The sequence below is a fragment of the Galleria mellonella genome, unplaced genomic scaffold, assembly GCF_026898425.1.
Source record: "Galleria mellonella isolate WM207_F2 unplaced genomic scaffold, CSIRO_AGI_GalMel_v1 utg312, whole genome shotgun sequence".
Taxonomy (NCBI): Eukaryota; Metazoa; Arthropoda; class Insecta; order Lepidoptera; family Pyralidae; genus Galleria; species Galleria mellonella.
The window spans coordinates 10,315,691-10,341,372 of record NW_026442074.1 but is presented as its reverse complement, the minus strand read 5'-3'; the positions used below and the strand labels follow the sequence as shown (position 1 = coordinate 10,341,372).

At 32.3% G+C, this 25,682-nt stretch overlaps 1 protein-coding gene and 1 long non-coding RNA gene across 2 annotated transcripts in view; one reads left to right on the top strand and one right to left on the bottom strand.

The window, feature by feature from the left end:
- Positions 1-24,300, top strand: part of LOC113515170 (fatty acid synthase-like) — a 29,227-nt gene extending 4,927 nt beyond the window's left edge. Inside the window, exons 5-41 of the mRNA XM_052895945.1 lie at positions 43-246; positions 513-629; positions 1,199-1,362; positions 1,958-2,100; positions 2,392-2,595; positions 2,713-2,902; positions 3,102-3,261; positions 3,713-3,882; positions 4,453-4,604; positions 5,051-5,234; positions 5,649-5,797; positions 5,888-6,072; positions 6,685-6,804; positions 7,802-7,911; positions 8,540-8,730; positions 9,832-10,001; positions 10,524-10,787; positions 11,668-11,782; positions 12,188-12,478; positions 13,117-13,563; positions 13,679-13,849; positions 14,058-14,188; positions 14,912-15,062; positions 16,015-16,186; positions 16,464-16,576; positions 17,275-17,430; positions 18,291-18,419; positions 18,808-18,887; positions 19,344-19,499; positions 19,671-19,922; positions 20,183-20,336; positions 20,668-20,872; positions 21,381-21,531; positions 21,693-21,864; positions 22,754-22,930; positions 23,256-23,358; positions 23,450-24,300. Coding sequence (XP_052751905.1) covers positions 43-246; positions 513-629; positions 1,199-1,362; positions 1,958-2,100; positions 2,392-2,595; positions 2,713-2,902; positions 3,102-3,261; positions 3,713-3,882; positions 4,453-4,604; positions 5,051-5,234; positions 5,649-5,797; positions 5,888-6,072; positions 6,685-6,804; positions 7,802-7,911; positions 8,540-8,730; positions 9,832-10,001; positions 10,524-10,787; positions 11,668-11,782; positions 12,188-12,478; positions 13,117-13,563; positions 13,679-13,849; positions 14,058-14,188; positions 14,912-15,062; positions 16,015-16,186; positions 16,464-16,576; positions 17,275-17,430; positions 18,291-18,419; positions 18,808-18,887; positions 19,344-19,499; positions 19,671-19,922; positions 20,183-20,336; positions 20,668-20,872; positions 21,381-21,531; positions 21,693-21,864; positions 22,754-22,930; positions 23,256-23,358; positions 23,450-23,988 — 6,742 coding nt within the window. The 3' untranslated portion in view covers positions 23,989-24,300. The remainder of the gene's footprint in view (positions 1-42; positions 247-512; positions 630-1,198; positions 1,363-1,957; positions 2,101-2,391; positions 2,596-2,712; positions 2,903-3,101; positions 3,262-3,712; positions 3,883-4,452; positions 4,605-5,050; positions 5,235-5,648; positions 5,798-5,887; positions 6,073-6,684; positions 6,805-7,801; positions 7,912-8,539; positions 8,731-9,831; positions 10,002-10,523; positions 10,788-11,667; positions 11,783-12,187; positions 12,479-13,116; positions 13,564-13,678; positions 13,850-14,057; positions 14,189-14,911; positions 15,063-16,014; positions 16,187-16,463; positions 16,577-17,274; positions 17,431-18,290; positions 18,420-18,807; positions 18,888-19,343; positions 19,500-19,670; positions 19,923-20,182; positions 20,337-20,667; positions 20,873-21,380; positions 21,532-21,692; positions 21,865-22,753; positions 22,931-23,255; positions 23,359-23,449) is intronic.
- Positions 2,626-3,713, bottom strand: LOC128200934 (uncharacterized). The gene is made up of 2 exons (XR_008252967.1): positions 3,446-3,713; positions 2,626-3,335 (listed from the first exon to the last, which is right to left on the bottom strand). It is a non-coding gene; the product is annotated as an uncharacterized LOC128200934 (long non-coding RNA).
- Positions 24,301-25,682: the final 1,382 nt, after the last annotated feature.

The following is a 25,682-nucleotide window of genomic DNA, read 5'->3' as shown; positions in this document are numbered from 1 at the left end:
AGAAAGTATCTTTATATTAAATAAATTTATTTTAATGTACAGGTGCAGTCGTGGCATGTTGGCTCACCGTATCTCGAATTGGCTTCAATTAACCGGTCCAGCATACACCGTAGACACCGCCTGTTCAAGTTCACTGTACGCTCTTGAACACGCCTTCAAAGCCATCCGTACTGGTCAATGTGACGCTGCCATTGTAGGCGGGACCAATTTATGCCTTCATCTCATTATATCGCTGCAGTTTGCCAGGTATATTTGATAATATATGTATTAGTAAGCAGTATCAGTAAGCACTGAACAACATGATAAAAATGAGAACGATGATGATATAGGCAGTAACCCAAGGAATTGGATGATAAAGTTAGATCCTCAAGTACCACACGTGAAGAAGTGACGCCCTTAAAATGTTACTGGTGTTTCTGAACCGAACCGAGATGGAATACATAAAAGTTCTATGTTTACCAGTGAAAGATGGATGAGTTGACATGTCTTCTTATATTTCTCATCTGTTACAGGTTGGGTGTATTATGCCTCGATGGTAGGTGCAAGAGTTTCGACGACAAAGCTAATGGTTACGCTCGTTCAGAAACTATCGCCGCATGTTTACTTCAAAAGGCGAAAGACTCTAGAAGGTATAAGATAACTTAAGATTAATAGTTTTTATTTTAATTAATATTAGCTTTTTGCAAGTAAATTTCAGAAATAGGAATACCAATGGAATAAAGCTCTTCTAGATAAAACGTACACTAGTTTGTAAATTAGAATTTCAGGAGTACTACATATTCCTAAAGTTCTAATTTCACTGCATCCAATTTGGTGCAGCAGTTTTTACAAGATGCCGGAACAAATATGCAGACAGACAGACAAAATTTCAAAAAAATATTTTTTGGCATCTATTAATCTTTTTAAGGTCATTCAACGTCTAGTTGCATTTTTATTATATTAATGAGATTAGCTGCATCTGCGGTTTTCTCGTGTGAATTAATATAAAAAGTGTTCTATACTAATGCATGGGACACTTTACTACTTGTTGATGCAGTTTATTTACTAAATTTTATCCAAATTTGCTAAATGTTTAGTCATAACTAAGAAACATCCAACCATCTGTTGATATAACTTTATCAAATTGCATGTACCTAATTTTAGTAGATTCAGCGTGAATCATGCCGATTCAAAAAGTTACTACACAGTATTTTTTTAGAATATATGTCCAAGTGCTCCATGCGAAAACAAACTGTGATGGCTACAAGGAGCAAGGTATCACCTATCCCTCTGGACAAGATCAAAAGTTGCTCCTTACTGAACTCTATGAGGAAAGTGGCATTGCACCTTCTAGTCTGGAGTTCATTGAAGCTCACGGAACAGGTACATTAAAATAAATTAAAGTTGATTTTTGTTCGAAATTTACATAAGAAACTAATGTTTGACTATCAATTTCTTAGGTACATCTATTACTTTGTTTATCGTCCTTTAATGTAGTTGTAAGAGAAATAGAAAATGCATGCCACTATTTTCAATTGCGATTAGAAAAAATCCATTTGTCTGTTTCAAATCAACAAAAACAAATACTAAAATATTTTTTCTTAAAATACTCATTATAAACCTATCGCAAAAATTTTCGCATCTACTTTGAACTTTACTCCAGAAGTCTTCAAATACAAATTTCACATGATCATAACGATAATAAATATTGAAAATTATCGAATTATTTTCTAAAATTGGTAATTTCCACGTTGTCACATTTTGTTAGAATTCAGTATTGTTTCATCTATTAATATGTACTTTTTTTTTATACAACTTAGTATGGCAAACAAGCTGACGGCCCACCTGATGGAAAGTGGTAACCGTCGCCTATAGACATGAGCAGTGCCATGGACATAACAGAGTATACTGTTTCGTCCATGATACTCTCCATGCGTGACCAATCCTGAGGACTCAGGTGTTATTCCTCTGTACCCAGGTACTGAAGTTGGTGATCCTGTGGAATTGCAAGCCATCGATGAGATATTCTGTACCGGTCGCTCTGAGCCGCTTATGATTGGCACTGTGAAGTCTAACTTGGGACACTCTGAAGCTTCTTCTGGTCTTTGTTCGATCGCTAAGGTATTTTCTTTTTCAATATTTTTTAATTACTACATAATATATAATTAATAATAAGGTAATAAAATGTACATATGTAACTATGTAACGTAATTATATTTCTGCCTTATAAAGATTAATTTGTGATATTACATTAAGATGTTAAAAAATATCTTAAATCACAAATAAAGGGTAACTTTTAGTTTTGAATTTAAAGTCAAACAAGCATTTTATTCCAAACATCTAATGAAACCTAAAGAAAATATTCTAAGCACCGTATCTGACAACTATATTAATATATCTTTTTGTTTCAAGATGTGCATAGCGTATAACACAGGATTGATTCCTCCAAATCTGCACTACGAAACACCGCGAAAGGGAGTTGCTGCTCTAGCTGAAGGCCGTCTCCATGTCATAACTGAAAAGCAACCCTGGAATAAGGGCTTATCTGGTGTTAGTAGTTTTGGATTTGGTGGCGCGAATGCTCATGTACTCCTGAAAAATATAGCCCGCGAAAAGGTAATATAAAAAATAATGAAATATACTTGATTTATTTATATAGTTTTTATTTTGATTACCATTACTGCTGAATATAGATCTCTAGATTTTGACATCACTTTCTTAATTATTGCCCAGGTCAATAATGGTCTTCCAGAAGATGACTTACCCCGCCTTGTCTGTGTTTCTGGTCGAACTAAGTCAGCTGTAGCCAAGATTCTCAATGATTTGGAGTCCAAGACAGTAGATGTAGAACAAGTGAGATTATTTCATGCTATACATAATAAAAATATCAAAGGACACCATTTTAGAGGATATACATTGTTGGGTAAATAATATTATATTTTTCAAATTCAGAATAATCAACCATATTGAAACTAAATATTTTTATAATTTTAGGTTTCTTTTTAATTGATTCTTGTAAATAACATTGTAGTCTTTAAAACCAATATCATTAAAATGTACTTGTATTTAATTTAATTTGTCTCGTTACATGTTTATATGACATATATATGTGTTATTTTTAGGATCTACGCCGACTAAAAGCATACCAATTGCCCGTGAAATTCAGTACTTCTCTAATGTCCGTCGACCAATTTGGTTCGTATATTCAGGCCTCGGATCACAATGGACAAGTGTCGCCATGCAATTTCTTAAGATCCCGGTCTTTGCTGCTGCTATATTCAGGTTTAATTCATTTGTCATTTACACAGAAATATTTCAGTTACCAATCTTCTTATTTTAAAATAAATTTTCTAATCCTAAAAATTAATAATAACAATTAATAAAAATTTATATGCTTTTGTGTGCATATACATTTTTATTATTGAATTAATGAACAGAGTTTACTTTTACGTTGAGTTTTCATTACCTCTATCTATTTCAATAAAATTTATCAATCTGTCTCATATGAATTTAGCACCGAATGATCAATATTCAAATACTCAAATTATCATATTCAAAACAGTGAGTGGATTGAAGGTTTGGTAAAACTGTTTATTCCTTCTAGGAAATTATAATACAGTACTTAACAGAAAAAAGTAATACAAGAGCAGTGATAGAGTACTACTTTATTTTATAGAATATTTATGTAGGTAAATAGTCTGAGCTCATGTGGTCTTTTTTGTTTTTCATACAGATGTCATAAAACATTAAAGCCAAAAGGTATAAATTTATACAATATCATTACGAAATCCAACTCTAAAGTCTACGATAATATTCTGAACTCATTCATTGGCATCGCGGCGTTTCATATCGGCCTTACTGATGTATTGAAGACTGTGGGCATCGAACCTGATTATATCATTGGTAAGTGAATCATTCTCTTACGCCTCAGAATGACGATAAAGGGGCTTTATTTCTACATGATAACATTTGATTGGATTGTCCACTAGAGAAAGATTAGATAATTTACATTTCTATTGATAATAGCATTTACTTTTCTAAAATTTAAATGTATAAATTTAATCTGTTTTCGAATAAATTTTGCTTTATCTCAATAATGTACTATACCTTTGTCTTAAGTTCCTCGTTCGTTATTCTTCTTTTTGTTCTTAATCCTTTACTGTAGTTCTCCTGTGGAACTCACTTTTTGCCTTTATTCGCTACGCTCAATTACAGAGACAATACAGTTCCTTCCTCCTTCATTCCTTCTTGTTGTATGTGTACTATTAAGTATGTGTATATATTTATTTATACTTATATATTTATTTATTTGTATATATGTATATGAGTACATTGTGTCTATGTTGTAGATATACTCTAGATTGTCTGGAGTAGATTGATTAGCAATAAGGTCGCTTTTTGTTTGAGTTCGCATTTTAGTGTATTTGTTGTAAATGGTGCAAAAAAGTGTAAAATATATTATAAAATTTTTAGGGCATAGTTTTGGAGAGTTGGGTTGCGCATACGCAGACGGTTGTTTGACAGCTGAACAGACAATCTTAGCTGCGTACAGCCAGGGGCTAGCAGTTACCGAGAGTAAACTCATCAAAGGCTCTATGGCTACTACTAGCCTTGGTTACAATCAAGTAAGTGATTATTATGTAAATATTCAATATTGAAGTTCAAGTAAGTTCATAAAATTTCCGTTATACATATACATAGACATCGTTAAAAAATAAGTTTTAAAAATATAAATAAGTTTATTTGAATAAAGATTATTTCTATAATATTCCATTCTATTTAGTTTTAGTTTGGTTCACGTAGGCAAATTTTTTTTCGAGAGCAAGTCTCGTCTTGTATTTATTCTTACAATTTGAAGTCATTGAAATTAATCATTGATGAACTAGTCCAAGGTATTCAGGGAGTTTCACTTCCACTTTAACTAAAATTAATCAAATAACGTCTTTTAATTACAAAAATAATTATCACAATTAAATTACATTCGTCGATTTAAACTTAAACTTTGAGGTCTATATAAAAATCCTTTGGTTTTAATAAATCTTTGAAAAAAAAATCCTGATGTTCGATACAGATTAAATCGATCAGTCCACCCGAAATAGAAGTGGCTTGTCGCAACAGCCCCAGCTCTAGTACCGTGTCCGGCCCAGCTGATGTCGTAAAGAGCTTCACCTCAAAGTTGTCGACTCAAGGAGTATCTGTTGAAGATGTTCCATGCTCCTACGTAGCTCTCCACTCACGATATGTTGCTGAAGCTGGTAATGTATCATTGTTACTTCTTTGTTGTTACCTTCACAGTCATTATGCACTATACTTGTACAGATTTTAGTATAAAATTTGTATTTTCTTCACCTAACTTACACAGAAAGAAATTGTTTATTTGCCGATCTGCTTAATAGCATTTTAATAAATTTTATTAAGTCCTGTAATAAAAAGAAATATGTAGTCTATTTCATATTACGTATATTTATGACTAACTCTTTGCAAAAAAGGATTTAACAAATACTTCAGTTGTTCATATCATTGTCTTAGAAATCTTTGAAGTAAACATTAATTAAGGAATTACTACGTGTTATCTTTCAATATCTAACAATGAAACGAAATAAAAAGTATTAAAGTAAATTATATTATATATATTAAAATATATATTCCATCAATTTTCTCCTTTATAGCTCCAAAACTCCGAAAATATCTTCAAGAAGTCATCCCATCACCAAAATCCCGCTCGGATCGTTGGATATCTACATCAGTTCCTCAAAGCCAATGGAAAAATTCTAATGCAGAGCTGTCTTCTGCCGATTACCACACTCAAAGTGTTTTAGTACGGTTTATTTTCTTTTGTTAATTGATTTTTAAAGTCTATTATAATACATTGTTTCTGTAAATTGAACTCTAAACTTTTTATCAACAGAGCCCAGTACTCTTTGAAGATAATTTCCAGTCCATCCAAAACAATGCTATTGTTATTGAAGTGGCTCCATACGGATTTCTTCAGAACATTTTCCAACAGTACCTTAAGAAAAGTACCTCAAATATTACCCTGACTCGGAAGAACGATGATAATAACGTACAAAATCTTCTTACAGCACTTGGAAAGTAAGTGATTCTGTTTTTAACTCAATAAAATTATGATTTAATAAAATTATTTGCCTTGCCTTGCTTCATTCTAGGTAAAAATGCACTTATAAGCATAATTTATTTTAAAAAGTCTTGAAAGCAAATTTAGAAGATTTAAAATAATACTTATATAACAAGCGCAGACGGATTTTGTACAAAAGTCATCTGCTTGGATATTTGTAACTGTGTTTCGAATTAATGAATAGAATTTGTTTGTGATCTTATTATGTCTTAGTTTTAATGAACTGTAGCGCTTTTCTTTCAATTTTGTGATGTTTATAAAACGTTTCATGTATATAGGCAACGGTTACCACTTTCTTTCAAATGATCAATCACCTTGTTTGCCATTTAAGGTAACCAAAAATAATAAGTTCATGAACTGTAAATATTATTTTTAATCGACTTCAAAAAAGAGTTTTTTTTTTTTTTATTACACAACACTTTACCAATAAACTGTGACCTTACGAGTATTTTGATTGAAGTTTTAATTAAAGTGCTGTATTTATCTCGTAATAATTACATGAAGATTGTAGTAAGTTTTAATTTAGAAAAATTGGTGCAAGATGTACTTACTCTATGTTCTTTTTGCAGACTGTACAATTTGGGACTAAACCCGCAGCTCGCTAACATCTATCCCGATGTGCCTTTCCCTGTGTCGCAGGGCACACCTTACCTGGCACATTTAGTGGAATGGGAGCATAATGAAAATTGGTACGTGCTAAATTTGACAATCATGTAAATTTATGTATTTTCATTCCAGTTATATTGTAAAAAAAAACTGATTAAAAGCATAAACAATAATATTTAGTATATCATACTCCTGTATAGCACTTCCTGCCTTCCTGCATCATCATATCAGCTTTTAACTGTTCACTGCTGGACATAAGCCTCCCGCTAAGAAAGGTTTTGCTAGTAGTTGCCACGCTTAGCCGGCGGATTGGTAACCGCAGTTTGGCATTGGAGATGTTTTGACAGGGACACTTTTGTCCATCCCTCGCCCTCATCAGTCGCCTCTTACGACACCCAGGGGAAAAGAAGGACCGGGACTGGCAAAACTTCCCTTATAGAGAAAGATTATATTTAGCAGTGAACAGTTAAGAGCTGTATAATGAATAACATCAATATGTAAACATGCAGTATTTATAATGTAGTGTAATTTTTTCTCGGAGCAATATGGTATATATACACGTTTCAACGTAGAATATCAATACGCGAGGAGAATCTTGCATATCATAAAATAATGTACAAATTCTAATGTAAGTAGTATATTAATTCATTTTAACATTTATTATATAAATAGGTTGGTATTATATGTATTTATAGTGTATGTATTTATGTAATATTTTATTATATATTTTAATATTTTATTTAACTGTATATTTGTTTATGTATTAATAGTTGTAGCACTTCAGCTGCCCGCCAACGAAATGCTTTCTAACTGTACTGGGTTGACTGGAAGAGATCTCTTTCAGAGATAAGTCCACCCATGCTCACAACATTTATAAATAGATTATTTTATGTAACTTACAAGTGCAATAAAGAATATATATAAAATATTTTATTAAAAATTTTACATTTTGTTATTAGTTATTAGTCCTGTTCATGTCTGAAAATTACAATAATAATATATCATCAGGTATGCCGTCAGCTTTTTACCCTTCCAAATTGTGTAAGAATTAATTAAAAATTTTACTTATTACATTTCTAGGTTCGTCACTTCCTACAATACCGAGGAACATTTAACATCAAGAGAACGTAATGTTAATGAATCCATAACCTCTGAGAGTAAGGAATATTTGGCAGGCCATGTTATCGACGGTAAGACTTATAGACTTTAATAAAACATATTGATAAAGTTTCTGTTAAAATAAAAATGTATTGGGAGAAGGATTATATCGATATGGGTTTGCGCTTGATCTTATTACGTCTGATTTATATGACTCACTTCACGATCAGTGATGGTGTCTAAAGATCTAAGATGAAGCGCATTTACCTTGAAAATATGCATACACCATCGACATTTGAAGAGTTTTCGAGCTGGAACTCTTTCATTATTCCTTACGACTAACGATAAAAAGAAGCGCTTCGTGCAGATCTATGGCATTTTGCTATATAACAAGGGATTTCTGGTGTCTGACTCTAGTTCAGTTTGGTACTAGAACGAAGAACGCAAGATCAGATAATTTGCTTTTTGCAAACCTTTACCATTATATGTATCTTGTGTACTAATTAGCTGGCCATTTTGAGTTTACATTTTAAACTCTGAAATTATGGTTTAAAATAAAAAATAAATAGTTTTTTTTATTTCACACGAGACCCTTATATTTAACAATTCTAGAATCTCAAATATTTTCAGTTTTTTTCTTCATTTTATTTTTACTTGTTTCTTTTTTTTTTTTGATAAAAATTTCACATGATTAAAACTAAATATATTATTTCTCGACAGGTCGCAACTTGTATCCGGCTACTGGTTACCTAGTGCTCGTATGGGAGACACTTGGTAAAATGATGGGACAATTGTTTGACAAGTTGTCTGTGGTGTTCGAGAATGTTTGCTTTCTGAGAGCTACAAATATCCCTTCGGAAGGATTTATTACATTCATTATTTCAATACATAAAGAAAGCGGAGATTTTGAGGTAAGTAAATAACTATCGTCATACTGTTGGTATTTTTATTTAATAGTTTACTAACACTACCTACTATAAATATTATGAAGTTTGTATTCTTGTTCATGGCTATAGGTAGCGATCACTACTTACCATCAGTTGGACCATCAGCTTGTTTGCTATTACAAGTTATATAAAAATAATAAAAATAAAAAGTTGTATACTAAACTTATATTTACCTGGTGAAGAATTTTACCATCGTACCTACAACCCGCCACACACTAAAGTTCCGTCCCAGCCATTTGAATAAAAGGGAGTTTTCGACTATGCGTTGTCAAGGTAGTTTCTTCCATATATAACCATACTTTGGAATCAGTTTTCTGCAGCAGTATTGCTGAATCGATATAACATCATTATGTTCAAGAAAAAAGCAAATTCTTTTAAAAAGGCCGGTAGCACATCTGTAATTCCTACGGTGTTGCGGATGCTTTTTGATGATCTTTAGAACTTAATTTTTTTAAAATGTATGATGACGATATAACGGTTTCAGCCATTAAGTGTCCACTACTGAACATAGGCCCTCGCCTTGAAGGCTTTTGCCAATAGTTACCAAATTTAACAAGAGGGTTATCAACTACAGTTAGGTTTTAGAAATGTTTTAAGGACGCTGCTACTCATCCTTCGACCATGACGTTCCCTTAGTTGCCTCTTACGACACCTATAGGAAATAAAGGGGTGGCCTATTCTGTATCGGAACAATATGGCCGAATAAATGTATACTAACCCAAAAATGTTTTTTTTTGTTAATTTTCCTTTATTTTGATTTTTTTTTTATATTTTTTATGTGGATATTTAAAGCTATCTATTACTAAGTACTATTTAATACGTTAATAAATAAGTATAAATTTGCAGATGCTATAATCCTTATATTATAAATGTGAAAGCGAGTATGTTTATTACCTTAAGCATCTTAACGGCTTAACCAATCACTATGAAATTTAGTATGAACATACTATATGCACTGGAGAGGGATATAGACTACTTTTTATCTTGGCCAGTAAACACGAAGTCGAAGGTACAAGCTAGTACAAAATAATCCTATTTTTAATTTATGTACCATTTTTGTTTTAGGTCGTAGAAAGTGGAGCACCGATCGTAACAGGGCGTATATATATAAAGCAAAACGTGGGACAAGATTACCGTGTACTGCCAAAAGTCCCTGAAGTGTCCGGTCCTAACATCAAACATATGCTCACTAAAGACTTCTATAAGGAATTGAGACTTAGAGGCTACCAGTATAGGTAATAAATCCTTCAGCGAATAACGATTTGCGATCAAAAAGTGCAAAAAAGGGCGTATTGAATACTATAGCAAATAGTGTTATCCGATAGTTAATTTTCAGAACTTTTCTCTCAATATAAAATTTCAATAAATTTCCGAAATTGATTATCGGTTTTTTCAGTAAATATATCAATCATTTTTAAAAAAAATAATGAAATAGTACAGAGCCATAACAAATCAGTCCTCATGTATACCAAAGCATGAGGAGAATCATGGGAGATACGATATACTACTCTCTTATGTTCATGGTACTGTTTATGTCTATAGGTGATAGTTACCATTTTCCATCAGGTGGACCATCAATATGTTTGCCATTCTAAGTTGCACAAAGAAAAACTGGCGAAACTTCAAGCCCTCTCTATAACTTAAAACTTACTCATATTCTTTCGTAGTTCCTTCAATTCCTGGAAATATAAATTGATCTTCTCGGACATACTATTTTTGATATTTGTAATAAGAATTTATAATTTGGCTTTTTATAGCGACTTATTCCTTGGTGTGATTGGTTGCAACATCGAAGGCACCCGAGGTCGGCTCGCCTGGGTCAATAACTGGGTCACGTTCATGGACTGCATGCTGCAGCTCAAAATCATCAGCAAGGACACCCGCGGTCTTTTTGTACCAACCAGGATTGAGAGACTGGCAATTGATGTCGGCTTGCACTACAATGTTGTATCGAAAATAAATGAAAATTCTAAAGTATGTGCACTGGAAGTTCGCAACTATACTGATATTAATGTTATCAGGTAGGTAATTGTAGTTACTTCTAATGCAGCGTATAATATAAGATATAATGCTCAAAACTGCATATTATTAAGTTTAAATAACTGTAGCATTCATTTAGTACTTTTCCTACACAAAAATAATATATAAGTAATAATAATAATTTATTTATTTGCTGAAAAACACAGTATACGGATGCTAGTAATAAAATATTATTTTCTCAAACATGCTTGGAAATGTGAGCATTATTTTGACAATCTTCTTCGAGACAAATCAAAGTTGCCGTAATGGCCAGATACATGTGGGCAGCGGCCGGCAAAAGTTGTATGAAAATCCATATCTGTCGTATTTTGCGGCCAGATAAATTACTATGTAAACTCATATCTGTCCTGTAATTTAAAAATGGAATGACCTTTTACTTCGAAACTTGGCTACCAAGGAGGTAACTAATAAAAGGTTTTATTTAAATTTCGAACTGGCTTGCAACTAGAAAACTGTTTATTAAAAAAACACAGAAACATTATGGCGCGTGAAAAATTATTATTGTTCGTACGCCTCGGCCCACATTTGCACGTTTGTCCATCAATGCCGCTGGCCGCTGCAGTAATGTACTAGAACAGGCGTGTTTTGCCAAACCAATGGCATACAAAATTTTAATATTTATAGTATTTTTTTATTTTTTATTCTAATGACGAAGTATTATGTATATGCTTATAAACTGGAAGTGTTTTCTTGTCTAACAAGTCCTTAATTGATTAGGTAATAACACTTATCCAAGTATAAATAGTTGATTGTGAAACTAAAATTATTGGTACGTTTTTCTCAGTAATGACATTTTAGTATTTAAATAATTACCAACTTTGAGATTGTATTAATAAAAACTATAAATTTTTATACCTACAGGGCAGGTGGTGTAGAAATTCGTGGTGTACATGCCATGCCGATCTCCAAGAGGCCACCATTAGGCGAAGCTGTATTAGAGAAGAACGTATTTATTCCAAATTTCGCAAATAATACGGTAAAGGTTTATTTTTTTTTTACATAACAAATATACTTTAGTTTTGACAAAAAATGGTTCACAGTTCAAAATCAGTGAAGATATTGTGTGATGTGTTATAGTCTTAATAAATACATAAATTTAAAACATTTGAACCAGAAATCGCTTAAGATTCTAATAATGCCAATTTTTACTACTTTTCCTTTGATAATTGCACGCATATATTATGAGAAAATAAGACTAAATTTTTTTTAAATTGAATTATTATAAATTTTCAAAAATTTTCTTCTAAAATTAAATTGTCCAATATATGTATATAAGTATTACGAAGAAATTTCTGTCGACTAGAAATATCAAGTTTACCATAAAATAATTAACATTTTTGTAAACTACAACTGTAACATTAATATTTTTACCACTATTCAGCTCGAAGACTGCCTCCGTGTTAATGTTCAGCTGATACTTGAAAACATACAAACTTACAAAGTCAAGACCATTGAATATGTTGATGAAGAATATAAAAGTAATGATCTCCAGCCAATAATAGAACAGATTGGTGAAGTTCTTGCCGATTTGCCATTGATACAAGCTGAATTGTTGTTAATGTCAGACGAAGCCATTGTAGTGCCATCTACTATAACAGTAAAAAAGAAGAAACTTAGTGGAGAGTCTAACGCAATATTGTTTATTGGGGCTAATCTATTAAAGAGGAATAATGTTAGTATTGAAATAAGTTACACAGACTCTACTTTCATTACATTATGTATATTTTCAAACGAAATGATTGTCAAAAATAATAATCCCATTAATGTTATAAATGCAAAAATTTGTAAGGATGGATATATAGATAGATTGATGGATGTTTCAATGAAAGTTGGTACATGTAGATTAGGTTATATCCTAACTTGGCACATAGAATATTCTATGCACTGATTCACTGGTGCAGAGCTTTGGCAAATAGCAAGTATATATTCTTAGACATTACATCATCACAGCACAAAAATCTAGCCTATTGTAAATCCTTTCCCTGTCAATAGATACGTCTGTATTAAAATATATTTAATTCCTAATATATTATATATATGTATATATTAACTATTTTCTATAATATATAAATTGACATACAAATATTTGTATTGTGTGAGGATTGAACTCAGAATCATAGGATTGATAAAGTGAGGAGTGTAAACTGAAAGCTATACGTGCAGTGTCAGTGACTAAATGCTTAAGTAATATTTCCTTATGTAACGACGTTCAAGAAATACATTTTTTTTAAAGGCATTGACTTAAGGTATACTGAGACAATACTTTTTAATTTATAAAAAAAATATTCTAATATAAATATGTTTTCGTAGGTACTAAATCAAGCCGCAGCTACTCTTCGAGACAGGTGCTTTATCATAAGCCGTGAGAAAGATCGCCCAGAATCCAAGGAACGATCTGACGAGTATGAGTTAATAACTGTCCAAAACGTTGGATCAGAATACATAGTGCTTTTGAGAAAACGTGTAATGAAAGTCCAGCAATATGAGTGTATTCAAATAGAAGCAAGAGATGAAAACTTCTCCTGGGTGGAAAAAGTGCAAGAGAAATTAAAAACGGAACAAAAAATTATATTGTACAATCAGGGAGAACCCATAAATGGACTTCTTGGTCTTGTAAATTGTCTAAGAAGAGAGCCAGGTGGTGAAATTGTCAGAGCTGTACTAATCTCTGATCCCACAGCTCCTAAGTTTAATCCAGATATTAAATTTTACAAAGATCAATTACAGAAAGATTTGGCTTTCAATGTTTATCAGAACGTGAGTAAAAAATCTTTTTTTAAATGTATTTTATTCAGATTTATGGTCATACTATTTTAATGCAATATTATCACTATAATCGAATTTATGATTAAAGATAATTTTATGAATACAGGGTCAATGGGGCACCTACCGTCACTTGCTACTCGGAAATTTAGACACTGTTCGTGCGGACCACGCTTTTGTTAATACTTTAACCGTTGGAAATCTATCCACACTAAGATGGATCGAAGGTCCAATCAGAAAAGATAAGGTTATCAAAAATCCGGAGCGTGTACTTGTACAAGTAAGTAGATTTAGTCTCAACGTTATTTATTTAAAATGCACTACCTACCTAATTTAAACTTTAAAATTTTAATAAAAAACCTAATTATGCACCGTCTCTTATTACCTAGTCTGGATGGTACTAACAATTATTTTCATTAAGCAACTTCAAAATTGTTCTTAGTTCTTATTATAAATAAGACGTGATACCTTATTTCTATTTATTAAAGGTATACTGTGCGGCTCTGAACTTCCGTGACGTGATGACAGCATCTGGCCGCGTGACACGAGATGCTGTCGCTCGCGGAAGACTTGATCAAGAGTGCGTGCAAGGAATGGAATTGGTTGGACTGACACCAAAGTGCGTATACTATGAATTTTATTCCTCTACGTAAATGCATACATATTTTTATCTTATCAATCAATATGCTCATCCTCCTAAAGATAAATTACTAATACTTTCCACATACTGTTGTCCAGGAGTACTCACAGAGAAGGATCCTGTACTTTTGTTTAAACTTTCTAGTTTTCTATAAATTCATAATTCTTTTGTAAATAATTATAAATATTCTTCTTCGCCACTACTTCTTTTCCCGTGAATGTCGTAAGAGATGACTAAGGGAAGGCGAGAGATGGGCAGCATCGTCCCTCTTTAAACATCTCCAAAGCCTAACAAAGCCTAGCTATTCCGCTTGCCAAGCGTGGTAACTTCTGGCAAAAAAAGGAGAAGGATTATGTTCAGCATTGGACAGTATATGGCTGATATGACGATGACGAATACCAGGATTCCAATTAAAAATCGATGAGCTTCTGTGTAATTTTTATTTTATATATCACCACCCAGAGGTTTCTTCATCCAAGAGAGCTCATATTTACCAGCATTTCTTTCCTGGATGATTAATTGAAATATTTTATATATGTGATTCCTCATGTGTAGTTAAAGTATAATTTTTATTACATTGATATTTATACTATAGGTATAGTGAAATAAATTCTAAACCAACTTTTTATGATAGCAAGTAATAATTGATGTCTCAACATATGCAAAATGGTAAAACGTCTGTTTAAAAAAAACATTCCACAGTGGTTCTCGAGTCATGTGCGTTGTGAAGAATTCCGGTCTGGCCAACATGGTGGAAGCTGATAAGGACCTTTCTTGGGTCATTCCTAAAGAGTGGACCCTTGAAGAAGCGGCCACTGTGCCTATAACGTACCTCACCGTTTACTACGCCATAGTAAGTATTGAAGGCTATTTAACTAGTCAAAATAAATATTCTTTCTTATAATTTCTTCTTGTTTTTACAGTTAAACATAGAAAAATAAGATATTTAAATGAAAGCCTAGGCATTTTCTATGTCTCACCAAGGGAGGATAAGGATCGTGCGGGGGCGTGTTGCATATACCCTTCACGCCCAAGGGTGGAGTTACAGTTCATTGGACTCGTAAAAGTATCAAGAACGATTTTGTAAGAGATCCCTCGGTACTTTCCCTTTGAGTTTAGGAGGTATATCGTCAGGTCGTTCAGCTGGCAGGTGTCTGGCAGTCCTCACACGGTCCCTAAGCCGTGTATGAAGCATGCATGATGCATTTTTCCTGACGTTAAAAGTAAAAAGTGTATTCTGAATTTGAAAATTGTGCTGTCAATGTAATTGTGATCTATATCTATTAAATTTTAATTTTGACATTAATATACTATTACCTTTTCTTATAATATTTACTAAATACAACTTTATATAATTAAAAGGTGTTAGTAATTGACTAAATAATTGTGATGTACAAATAATAACAATTTAATTACTTTAAAATATTTGTACGCTAAAAATAGTTGAATATTATGGAACTTTATTTACTACTGTCATCTTGTTGTACGAAATTTCTATCAAATAAATGAATCATAATTATTAAGTACTTATATCAGCACGTAGTACAAAATTTTGAAAATAGATGACACCGTTTTATAAAAGTCAAATGGTGTTAATTATTATTAAAAATATTATAAATGCGTTCATATTCAGATATATGAATAAGTAACGTTTCTTTTCCAATTAATTAGACAAAAATAGTTAAACACCAAATGCTGTGATAAAAAAAAAAAACAAGAAAGTAAATTAAATCAACTCAAATAATATTTAAATATCATGATTTTCTAAGATCATAACGTTAACTACTTACTTATATTTCTCTTAGGCAATAGTGGGCCAGGTCCAACGCGGTGAGTCGATCTTGATCCACGCGGGATCCGGCGGCGTGGGGCAGGCCGCCATCAACATGGCGCTGCACTACGGTTGCGAGGTCTTCACCACCGTTGGCACACCGGAGAAGAGAGCACTCATCAAGAAACTGTTCCCTCAACTCAAAGGTATATCAATAATGACTAGAACTATTTTACGGCTTAGTAATTTCAACGCATTTTTATTTTATGATTTGGCTTTTCTGCGATTTTGTCATTTTGTAGCTCTATTTTTCATAACCTTGTCATTATGGTATTTTATCCAGGTGATAAAATGTTACCACCTTATCATTTTTATGGCAAATGAGATCTATTTTCTGCAGTATATATTAGTAACATTAACAATGATGATGAAGATAAAAATTACTCCTTACCATGAACGTAACTAATAATATACTATCAACAGACAGTCATATTGGAAACTCCCGAGACACATCGTTCGAGCAAATGATTCGTAAAGAAACCAACGGCGAAGGCGTGGACCTAGTGCTTAACTCACTCTCGGATGACAAACTTCATGTAAGGCAAATTTACAGATAACTTATAAATATTTTTTTAAGTTTAATAAGCGGTTTTTAAGTTTAAATAGCGGTTAGACTCCCAGCAAGTACCTTGCGCCTTGTTGGATTAGAGAGGACATAAGATAAAGGAGTACTTTGCATTTTTTATGTAACTTAAAACAGCAAAAATAATCGATTTCCCACCAAAAGAAAACAGTTCCCTGAAGATTTAAACAACATCAGAAATATCACATAGGCAGTGAGGTCTCGGCGTAGAATAGACCACCCCCTCTTTTCCCGTGGGTATTGTAAGAGGCAACTAAGGGATCTTAATAGCCGAGGGATAGGCAGTAACAGAGCTCTTTAAACATCACCAAAGCCTAATTTTAGTGGCCAACGCACCTACCAAGCATGGCAACTACTGGCAAAATCTCCCAATAGTAGGAAGCTATACATAAATATATACAAAATGTACTGTAATACCTATAATAAACCCTGCACGTTACCATTTGTCATTTTAAGACATGTATGTGCCGACCGCAAACATTCCTGAGAACTGAGGATTAATGCTTTCACATCCCACTCTGCAAACCATAGCTATACAAGCTGTGCTTGTACAGCTTTGGTTTGGAATGTAACAGAAACACGAATTCTAAAGCTAGTATCCAAAGAATTGTATAAAGTATTCTTCTACTAAATGCTAATATTCTTTGGCAGGCATCTGTAAGGTGTCTCCGCTACAGAGGCCGATTCCTCGAAATTGGGAAGTTTGATATCAGCAACAACACGCTACTTGACATCGCCCCCAAGGAAGCCTCATTCCACGGTGTTATGTTGGATGACCTTATGTACCAGTATCCTGATAAAAAAGAGGTTAGCCCATTTCTATTTGCTTTCTTAAATGAATGGCAGTAAGTCTTTAACTTCAATGAAATCTGTACCTTGCAACTTTGTCTACGTTAGGGTAAAAACTAAATATTCTGAATATTAGTAGGTAATGCATCTGTAATTTAAATGTCATTATAAGTTAGCCCTTTAAACGTTATACACGTCTTATTTAGTATTAGTGGATGATCTTAAGCGCAGAAAAAGATTTAATTATATAGATAGAGATAGTATGAGCGATCACATGGTATAAAAGACATGAAATACTGAGATGATAACAAACAGAGATAATTGGAAGATGCTTTTGAATATAATAACTTTAATGCTATTAAATAAAAAAATGAAATTCTAATACCAAACATCGCGACTATAAAATTTTAACATTCTTAGTCAAACAAGAATGGATGAATGAATTTAAATGAAAATAGCAACGCAAATACATTATCTTCATTATTATCTGTTTAGTACTGAACATAGGCCTTCCCATAGACTTCCAAAAGGAACGGTCTAAAGCCACCTGCATCCACTGACTCTCTGCAATGCATTTGAGGTCGTCACTCCATCTACTGATAGGTCGTCTTACACTGCGTTTGCCCGTACGGAGTCGCCATTCAAGAACCTTTCTTCCCCATCTGTTGTTGATTCTTCGAGCTCTTTAATTACTTAAGTGCGTTATATCTTGTACTAAAACTTACGACTCTTATTGCAAATCCAGACATAACCGTGAGTCTTTGTATTGTGCATTGTAATCGTATCGTGTATTGTAAACATATTGTATTGTACAGAGAAATTAAGCGAATAAATATGTAATGTAACGTTTATAATATAACTATATCTACTTTCAACAGACGTTGCATGAACTTTTGCTTTCCGGCATTGCGTGTGGAATTGTTCGTCCGTTAACATACTGCACATTTGAAAAGAATGAAATTGAAGCTGCATTCCGATATATGGCTGCTGGGAAACATATCGGGAAGGTAAGAATTGATACTATTGAATAAACAGTACTTGTCGTTTGTCTGCACAATTCTTTTAAATTAAATAACAGATCTTGATGAGGTTTTAATAATGTATCATAATAAACTCTAGCTATACTAATAGTAATACAACAAAAATTGAGAAATTTATTCTGAAAACTAAGCATAAAATATTGATGCAGCTGTTAACTCTCTACTGTTGAACGTAAGACTTTCCAATAAGGAGCGTTGGCAACTTTGGCGATATTTAAAAGGGCTGCCATCCTTCAATCATTAAGTTCTCTATGACAATACTATATATTACTAAATATCCCCTGCTCCTTTAATAGATTCCAATGTATATCGGTAAATTTCGCTAATAGTTTTTTTTTTTTTTTTTAATTAACAGGTACTTGTTAAAATTCGGGACGAGGAGCAAAGTAACGTACCCGTGAGACCAACGTGTATTCCTATAGAAGCTGTTCCTAGGTATTTCTTTATGGTCACTATAATAAAAATGCGTAATCTAAAATGTATTTATATACTTTTAAATACTTAAAAAGTCTCACAAGAAAATTTTCACTTATGACCTTTACGAAATAACTAATATTACAGTGATGTAAATTATTCCTCTTCATCCAAAGGTTGTTTGGAAGTAACAGCTTTCAGTAATAAAAGATTGGCCATTGTTGTCTTTGTGAGCTCTTTCTTATAATCTTCGTTTCTTTTGAGGTTTTCTATTATAATATTTTGGATAGAAATAATATCTATGAATAGTAGTCAAAAATTTACCTATACGTGAAATTCAATTTCAGTTTGGTTCTCGAGATTATAAATTATTTATTATTGCATGTAGATCTTTTTACATAACATAGAATGCTTTTATGTCACACCTTCTGTACAGACTTGCATTATTTGTCTTATAATTATTATCTATTTCATCAGGTACATGTGCCAAGATGAAAGTGTATACATCATTGTGGGTGGTTTAGGAGGGTTCGGTTTAGAATTAGCTGACTGGTGCATCTTGAGAGGCGCCAGAAAAGTTTTACTAACATCTCGCAGGGGAGTCAGCAACGGTTACCAGTCTGCTAGACTAAGGTAATTAAGTATTAAGCAACATGAAAAATATTAATAAAATAATATTTTTTGACATATAATGTTATAATAATTATAACATAATATATAAAACGGATTATAATAATTCATTAATTAATATCACACATTCAAGACAATAACGAAGAATAATAATTATATAAATATCATTAACAGGACTTGGGCTTCATATGGAGCTGATGTTCGAATCTCCACTCATAACGTTACAACCGAAGCCGGATGCGAAGAATTACTCAAGATGGCTAACGAAATGGGTCCTGTTGAAGCTATCTTTAACCTTGCTGTAATTCTTAAGGATGCTATATTTCAAAACCAAACCCCAGAAACATTTAAAATATCATTCGGGCCAAAAGCTCTGGCTACTAAGCATTTAGATAAACTCTCGAGGAAATTATGTCCAAAGTTGAGGTAATTATTAAAAAAGTATTATATTCTGATCTCATATAAGAAGTTTCATTATATAAAATATTCTTTATATTTATTTACCTTCACATCAGGATTCTTACAAGGTCTATATTATTAACATAAAATTAAAACATTTAAAGCTAAAAATATTACAGGGAAACTATGATTGTTTTTAACATAATTAACATAATAGACTTTGTATTTAGTGATAATTTTTAATAAAAGTAAATATTTAGTATATAATACTTATATTTTCTTCTCAGAAACTTTGTAGTATTCTCATCTGTATCGTGTGGCCGCGGTAACGCTGGGCAGACCAATTACGGTCTTTCCAATTCCGTAATGGAAAGAATTTGCGAGCAGAGAAAGAAGGATGGATTGCCTGCTCTAGCCGTACAATGGGGCGCTATTGGCGATGTAAGTTTATTCTATACTAGAATTAAAAAATGAATTTAAAATGACATATTAATCAACAAACAAAAAAAAGGGTTAGAAATTCAAAATCACTGCAAGTTTGTAATGAATTTTCCACAGAAAAAAAAATATTCACATGATATTTGGTGATTGATTTAATATGGAGACATTACTTACCTACAAAATATTTAAGTAATATTTGAATAAAACTTAGAATTTGAACACATTCTGCGAGCACAGCTTTTTTTATGAACATTTCTGACTCATCAGTGAACTAATGAATTTACAAACATGTAAATTAAAACACGTAAATTAAACATGTAAATTTGTTTAGGTTGGTCTCGTAGCTGATATGCAATATGAAGATGTGCAACTAGAGATTGGGGGTACTCTGCAACAACGGATATCATCGTGTTTGTTGGCTTTGGACAAGTTCTTGAAACAAGACGAACCTATAGTCTCGTCTATAGTTGTAGCTGAGAAAAGAGCTGGCAGTTCCAACTGCGGAAGCATTGTGGAGGCTGTAGCTCAGATTATGGGTATAGAATAAATAATATATTTATCAATTAGTATAATTAAGGTCAAATTACCATAGAGACATCTTAGTACGAATTCTCTTTACATTTTTCAAAATTATCTATCGATTCTCTATTTGATTTCTTTCTAGGCTTATTTTACAAAATAGGTTTATTTCATTTAATTTTATTAATACAATAATAATTTCTTCTATAACCTTTTTCAATATCTTCTCGCTAACTAATAAGAGAAAATATTTACTTATTAATCATATTAAATTTATAATGAAGTTGATTATACAAAAATCACTTTCAGATTGATCCCATAGAAATTTTATGAAAATCAGTACAATAACTTACTTTAAAAAAATTAATTGGTTTTGTCACGATTGAAATTGGTGTCTTTTTGTAGAGCAAAATTAGAAATTATTTATGGATAGAACAGCAAACAAGCTGGCAGCTGACAAAATAAAAAGCATAAAAGTGTTATTGAGAATTTTTTTATATTTTATTTATTAGATTTCTTTTGCAGGTCTTAGGGATCTTAAGACAGTGTCACGACAAGCTCCTCTAGCCGAATTGGGCATGGACAGCATGATGGCTATAGAAATCAAACAGACCCTTGAGAGAGAGTTTGAGATTTTCCTCACTGCTCAGGATATTAGAACTTTAACCTTCGCAAGGTAATCTTGGGTATTTTTGCTTTTTTATCATCATGATGCAGTAATAAGCACACTGCTGTAAGAAAATAGTAATGACAAAGTTATGTCGTTTAAGTTACTATTGTAATGCTAACATAACAAAATAAAACAACCATAAACTTTGATCAAAAATTTACTTTTAGATTATTGGACCTATCATCACAGAATGATAAGGACCAATCTACGTCAGGAGCCAAACAAGTACAATTCGAAGCTGCTGCCGGTCTGAAGGTACTATTGAGGAATTTCGGCGAAGAGAAATTGGTGAACAAACCAGTTATCTATATGCCTACTGCGATTAGCAACGAAACAGGAGTAAGTTAATTGTATTTATGTAACTTCAGATATTTTATAGAACTTGCTAACTTAATAAGCCGAAGTCCATTTGATGGAAATTGGTAATAGCTATCTATAATCACAAGTTACACCTTGGATAACTATTTGCCATTAAATATCTACTGCTGAGCACAGGCCTCCCCCATAAGGGAGGGGGGCTTTGCTTGTAGTTGCCAACCTTTGCAAGTGGATTGGCAACTCAGGTATGCTTTAAGTGATATTATGAAAGAGATGCTATTGCCCATCCGTCGACATTAAGTTCCTTTAGTCGCCTCATAAACTCACAGAAAAAAAGGGGAAGTAGAGGTACTTTGTTAATCAGCTATATTAATAGAGATTTTAGAATAACAATATCTAATCTTAATATATAGAAATCCCGTATAGTAATCCCGCTAGGAAATGTATATTGCTAACTCCAATTCGAGAGATAGAATAGTTTTATCATTTATAAAGTAGGGGCATCGATTAATAAATAGACGTGCTAGGTAGGGTTTCTAGCATATATAGAAATTGAAAATTATCATAAAATAAAAAAATAATTATATAATAATGATATGACGTTTTAAAATATTAATATTGTGTTCAACAAAAAAAATCAAAACCGATTTCTTTGATTTTAGAACTAAACTACTAAACCGATGTTAAATTAATTCTATGGGACTAACCTGTATATATATATAAATTATTTTCTAAATTGGTTTATAACTAACGGAGTTATAATATAATAAACATAAAAAATACAATACAACAGAATTGAGAACCTCCTTTTTTTGAAGTCGATTAAATAATAAAAAAGTACTGCTTTCAATGCAATTGAGATTTGATACGGTATAATGAATCTTCTAACCTCAAGTTGTGTTATTTTTAGAAAACAGAAGCAAAACAGGTGACGGAGAATATAATGTTTATGCTGCCAGGGTTAGAAGGTTCCGCTGGAATTCTGGAACCACTATGTCGCAGGCTCAAAATTAAAGCGTGCGTGTTGCAGCTCGGAACTGAGCACAAGAATGAGAACTGTGAACAGATGGTGGACAGACTGTATAAGGTGATTAAATCAATAAATCTACAAACAATTTACTATTATTTGCTTTAATTAAATTGATTTTCATTGAAAGAGATGTTTAGTAACATAATTTTAGAAGTATTATAGTCATGTTTTTTAAAACTTCATTTATATTTTCTTCAAATAGTGATTAGATATTGGCAAAGGTATGATTTTGCAAATGCCTGTGACTGCTATATAAATATATGCATGATAATTCAGGTATACATAAAATTAATTAAATTTGCAAAAAATCTTTCACATATTTGTAGATTCTCAGTTAATATAGAAACTTAAATATAATAATATGATTATTAATTTGTTATAGTTGGTGACATCTATATTGGCACCTGGCTCTAAGTTCTGGCTCCTTGCATACAGTTTCGGGACTGTACTTGCATTGAATTTAGCGGCTAAACTGGAAAGTCAAGGTAATTTTTTTTTTCGTTTATTTTTTATTTGATATATATAAAGTATTACATAGATGATATATTACTAATAACATGTTATATCTACATTTAGGTATCACTGGAACACTATTCTGCTTAGACGGTGCCCCTAACTTCCTTCAGTCTCTGGTCAATACTTTAATGAACTTCGAGAATGACTTCCAACTGCAGAACAGTCTTATATGTAAAACGATCGATATCGTATCACCGAACAATGAAGTTACCGATACCTTAATGGAGAAGCTTAGCAAAATAGAGGACTATGACGAAAGAATCAAGTACAGTATCAACGCGTCGCCTGTCCAGACTGATTACTCTAATGAATTTATCGCATCAATAGCTAAGGTGTGTTTCGACCGTATGAAAGTTGTAATCAATTATGATACTACAAATGTTAAGAAGCTAAAATCACAAATTGTACTTATGAGACCAAGAGAAACCCCTCCATTTGTAGTTTGCGAAGACAATTATGGCCTCGACAAGTTTAGTGAGAGACCTGTTACCGTACACTTCTTAGATGGTAACCATGTCAGTATCGTTGATGATAAAAATGTAGCGGATATTGTTAATAATGTTATAGCTCTTAGTTATGGACGTAATGGTAAAAATTAACGCAACTGTAGATCAATATATATTTTTTTTTTAATAATATTTATAAAATACGAATTGAAAACGTTTTGATTTTTGCAGTTTTTGTTTTGTATAATCACTTAAGTTTTATATCACTTATATTATTATTGTTATTATTTATGTTTTCTTTTATTTTTAACGGCTAAAAACATTTTAATTTGGATTCAGAATTGTTATTTTTAATATAATTTACTTACTCTTACTTTGTTTACTTTTAATATATTTTAAATTTAAATAATTATCAAGGGATTGTACAAGAGGTTCATAGGCACAAAATAAAAAAAATAATATTAATCTGTTTTTATTATAATTGTTATACCCAAACAATAGCATATATGACGCCCATATTTTCTTGCTCAACCAACCGCGAAGAGATTTAGTAGACGTAGTTTTTATGAAGGGCCTACAATGTCTTGTAATTAAATATAAATATACAAATTAGTGAACGACACTGTACAACAGTTAGGACCCTTTAAAAGGTATTTGCAGATAATTTGAATGCCACTGTCTACACTCTTTCATTCAATTTTAGATTTGACCTACATTTGTACAAAATTTCATTAAAATCTTTGGATGACACTTGGAAAGGTTCCCTTGATAATTCGGTGATGCTGAAATAACGTAAAATCACTCTAGTGAATTAATTCAGCAATTGAATGTTCGTGCTGTCTCTTTCAATTTATATTGGTAACAAAACAAGAGATACTTCGAAATATAGTGTCTGGTGTAAAAAAACAAACCGTATCCAATGTCTTTTTAGGCGAGGAAGGTATTGTTAGTAATGCGGACTACTAATCCCATTGCAAGCAATATACCCTGTCAGGTCGAACTCCACGTGGTCCTCACTGGAAACCATCGTGCTGAATTCCTAATTCTTCTTAAAAATTCGAAGACTAATTGACCTGCCTTTTCGTCTCACCTATTATTCCTCACTAGTGCTTTTCTAACATATACCGTTAGGCGGGGTAACCATTCCATTGTCATCCATTAAAATAATGTCTTTGTAATAATGATAATAAAAAAAAATCTTCCTATTTATATTTTCATTGAGAACAGTAGTAATAAAAAATATAAAAAGAAAATTATTACCTACAAGAAACTAGGCTGTAAGTGCTTTGTTCTCTACGCCTATCCTGCAAAAGGATATGAATGATATAGGATAAAAGAATAATAATAAATTTATTTGTTACAATGTGATACAACATATTCCATCATATTCTGCTGTTTCCAGCGTAGAAATATTTAAAACCACATTAATTATTACAATTAGTATGGGCACATCACAATTTCCAAGACAATTACCGATTTTTCATTATATATAGTGAATATTTCTAGAAAGAGCACTCAGATTATGGAATGAGCTCCCTGCCGAGGTTTTCCCAAGAGACTACAGCATGGGGTTCTTCAAAAGGGGGGTAAAGAGGTTTCTTCAGAGTCGGCAACGCGCGCGTAATACCTCTGGTATTGCAGGCGTTCATAGGCTACGGTAACTGCTTACCATCAGGTGGGCTGTATGCTTGGTTGCCACCTCAGTGGTATAAAAAATAATAATTTCGTATTAGATCATAGATTTAGTATATATTTTATACAATTACTTGTTCATTTACATCATTCATTCGCATAAACATTCACTATTGTTAAAAAGCGACCTCTATAGATAAAAGATCGTGTCAAGG